General features: G+C 31.6%; 2 protein-coding genes across 2 annotated transcripts; both read left to right on the top strand.

Annotated features, from left to right (window-relative positions):
* Positions 1-336: 336 nt before the first annotated feature.
* Positions 337-1,017, top strand: LOTGIDRAFT_120099 (hypothetical protein; the record flags this gene model as incomplete). The annotated part of the gene is made up of 1 exon (XM_009058237.1): positions 337-1,017. A coding segment is annotated over one exon (681 nt), but the record flags the coding sequence as incomplete, so codon positions are not given.
* Positions 1,018-1,993: 976 nt separating this feature from the next.
* On the top strand, positions 1,994-2,545 carry LOTGIDRAFT_77129 (hypothetical protein; the record flags this gene model as incomplete). The annotated part of the gene is made up of 1 exon (XM_009058150.1): positions 1,994-2,545. A coding segment is annotated over one exon (552 nt), but the record flags the coding sequence as incomplete, so codon positions are not given.
* Between the last annotated feature and the right edge of the window lie 908 nt (positions 2,546-3,453).

Raw genomic sequence — 3,453 nt, 5'->3', positions numbered from 1 at the left:
TTACTACACTCGTAAATAATCCATTCAATAACTGTGGTAACTTATTGAAATGTTTTATGTACTGGCACACTTAACTGTAATAATTGTCAAAGTCTTAGACCTGGTATCACGTATATTGCCCCAGATTCCATATACACCGTGTTCGAATGTTGTTCAGTTTCTTTGTATAACTACATCTAAAACTATATATAACTCTAAGAGTTTAAGACAGAATATTTGAACCATTATCAACAAAATCCATGAACTATCAAGTGCCAAAACGCACATTGACTAACAATTGTTGTCAACAACAAAAAAACCCTTTCCTGTCTATGATTAACATTAACTATCAACTATCACCAATACTCATTGTCCATCATCTTTCACCAATACACATTGTCTATCATCTTTCACCAATACACATTGTCTATCAACTATCACCAATACTCATTGTCCATCATCTTTCACCAATACACATTGTCTATCATCTTTCACCAATACACATTGTCTATCATCTTTCACCAATACACATTGTCTATCAACTATCACCAATACTCATTGTCCATCATCTTTCACCAATACACATTGTCTATCAACTATCACCAATACACATTGGCTATCATCTTTCACCAATACACATTGTCTATCAACTATCACCAATACTCATTGTCCATCATCTTTCACCAATACACATTGTCTATCATCTTTCACCAATACACATTGTCTATCATCTTTCACCAATACACATTGTCTATCAACTATCACCAATACTCATTGTCCATCATCTTTCACCAATACACATTGTCTATCAACTATCACCAATACACATTGGCTATCATCTTTCACCAATACACATTGTCTATCAACTATCACCAATACTCATTGTCCATCATCTTTCACCAATACACATTGTCTATCAACTATCACCAATACACATTGGCTATCATCTTTCACCAATACACATTGTCTATCATCTTTCACCAATACACATTGTCTATCATCTTTCACCAATACACATTGTCTATCATCTTTCACTAATACACATTGGCTATCATCTTTCACCAATACACATTGTCTATCAACTATCACCAATACTCATTGTCCATCATCTTTCACCAATACACATTGTCTATCATCTTTCACCAATACTCATTGTCTATCATCTTTCACCAATACACATTGTCTATCAACTATCACCAATACACATTGTCTATCAACTATCACCAATACATATCGACTATTAACTATTACCAATACTCATTGTCCATTATCTTTCACCAATACACATTGTCTATCATCTTTCACCAATACATATTGACTATCAACTATCACCATTACATATTGACTATCAACTATCACTATCAACTATCACCATTACATATTGACTATCAACTATCACCATTACATATTGACTATCAACTCTCACCATTACATATTGACTATTAACTATTACCAATACATATTGACTATCAACTATCACCATTACATATTGACTATCATCTATCACCATTACATATTGACTATCATCTATCACCAATACATATTGACTATCAACTATCAACATTACATATTGACTACCAACTATCACCATTACATATTGACTATCAACTATCACCATTACATATGGACTATGAACTATCACCAATACATATTGACTATCAACTATCACCATTACATATTGACTATCATCTATCACCATTACATATTGACTATCAACTATCACCATTACATATTGACTATTAACTAGTACCAATACATATTGACTATCAACTATCACCATTACATATTGATTATCAACTATCAGCATTACATATTGACTACCATCTATCACCAATACATATTGACTATCAACTATCACCATTACATATTGATTATCAACTACCACCATTACATACTGACTATCATCTATCACCAATACATATTGACTATCAACTATCACCAATACATATTGACTATCAACTATCACCATTACATATTGACTATGAACTATCACCAATACATATTGACTATCAACTATCACCATTACATATTGACTATGAACTATCACCAATACATATTGACTATGAACTATCACCAATACACATTGTCTGTCATCTATCACCAATACATATTGTCTATCAACTATCACCATTACATATTGACTATGAACTATCACCAATACATATTGACTATGAACTATCACCATTACATATTGACTATCAACTATCACCATTACATATTGACTATGAACTATCACCAATACATATTGACTATGAACTATCACCATTACATATTGACTATCAACTATCACCATTACATATTGACTATGAACTATCACCAATACATATTGACTATCAACTATCACCATTACATATTGACTATGAACTATCACCAATACATATTGACTATCAACTATTACCAATACATATTGACTATGAACTATCACCAATACATATTGACTATGAACTATCACCAATACACATTGTCTGTCATCTATCACCAATACATATTGTCTATCAACTATCACCATTACATATTGACTATGAACTATCACCAATACATATTGACTATGAACTATCACCAATACACATTGTCTGTCATCTATCACCAATACATATTGTCTATCAACTATCACCATTACATATTGACTATGAACTATCACCAATACATATTGACTATGAACTATCACCAATACACATTGTCTGTCATCTATCACCAATACATATTGTCTATCAACTATCACCATTACATATTGACTATCAACTATCACCATTACATATTGACTATGAACTATCACCAATACATATTGACTATGAACTATTACCAATACATATTGACCATCAACTATCAATATACATTGACTATCATCTATCAATACACATTGTCTACCATCTATCACCAATACTCATAACGAAAGACACTGACTATCATCAATACACGCATTGACTATCAACTATCAACAAAAGACATTCACTTTAAACACACATTGGCTATCTAATATCAACACTACACATTGACTATCAACTATCAACACTACACACCTTGACTACCAACTTTCAACAAAACACATTGACTATTAACTATTAATAATACACATGACTATCAACAAAACACATTGACTATCAACACACAATAACTATCAACAAAACACATTGACTTTCAACAAAAGACATCCACCTTCAACTATCAAACACATTGACTAATATTTATTGACAACAATGAATAATGACCGACACCTATGAACCATTCATAGTGTTCCTTGAAAAGACTTCTTATTAATACTTATTTATCATATACCTGTGTTTAAATCTAGTAGCAGTATCAGCTATTTGTTACCGCCAATAACATAAACAAATATCAACAATTTACCTCGTCTTTTCCTTTATTATCAACATATTAACATACATCGAGATTATCTTGATTACGAGCCATTTCTAAACAGCATCTTTTAGCAGTTATCAGCGATAGACTGCCAAACAAATACACTTAGAAAAT

The sequence above is a fragment of the Lottia gigantea genome (genome assembly GCF_000327385.1).
Source record: "Lottia gigantea unplaced genomic scaffold LOTGIsca_33, whole genome shotgun sequence".
NCBI lineage: Eukaryota > Metazoa > Mollusca > Gastropoda > Lottiidae > Lottia > Lottia gigantea.
This window is presented reverse-complemented; position numbering and strand designations above follow the sequence as displayed.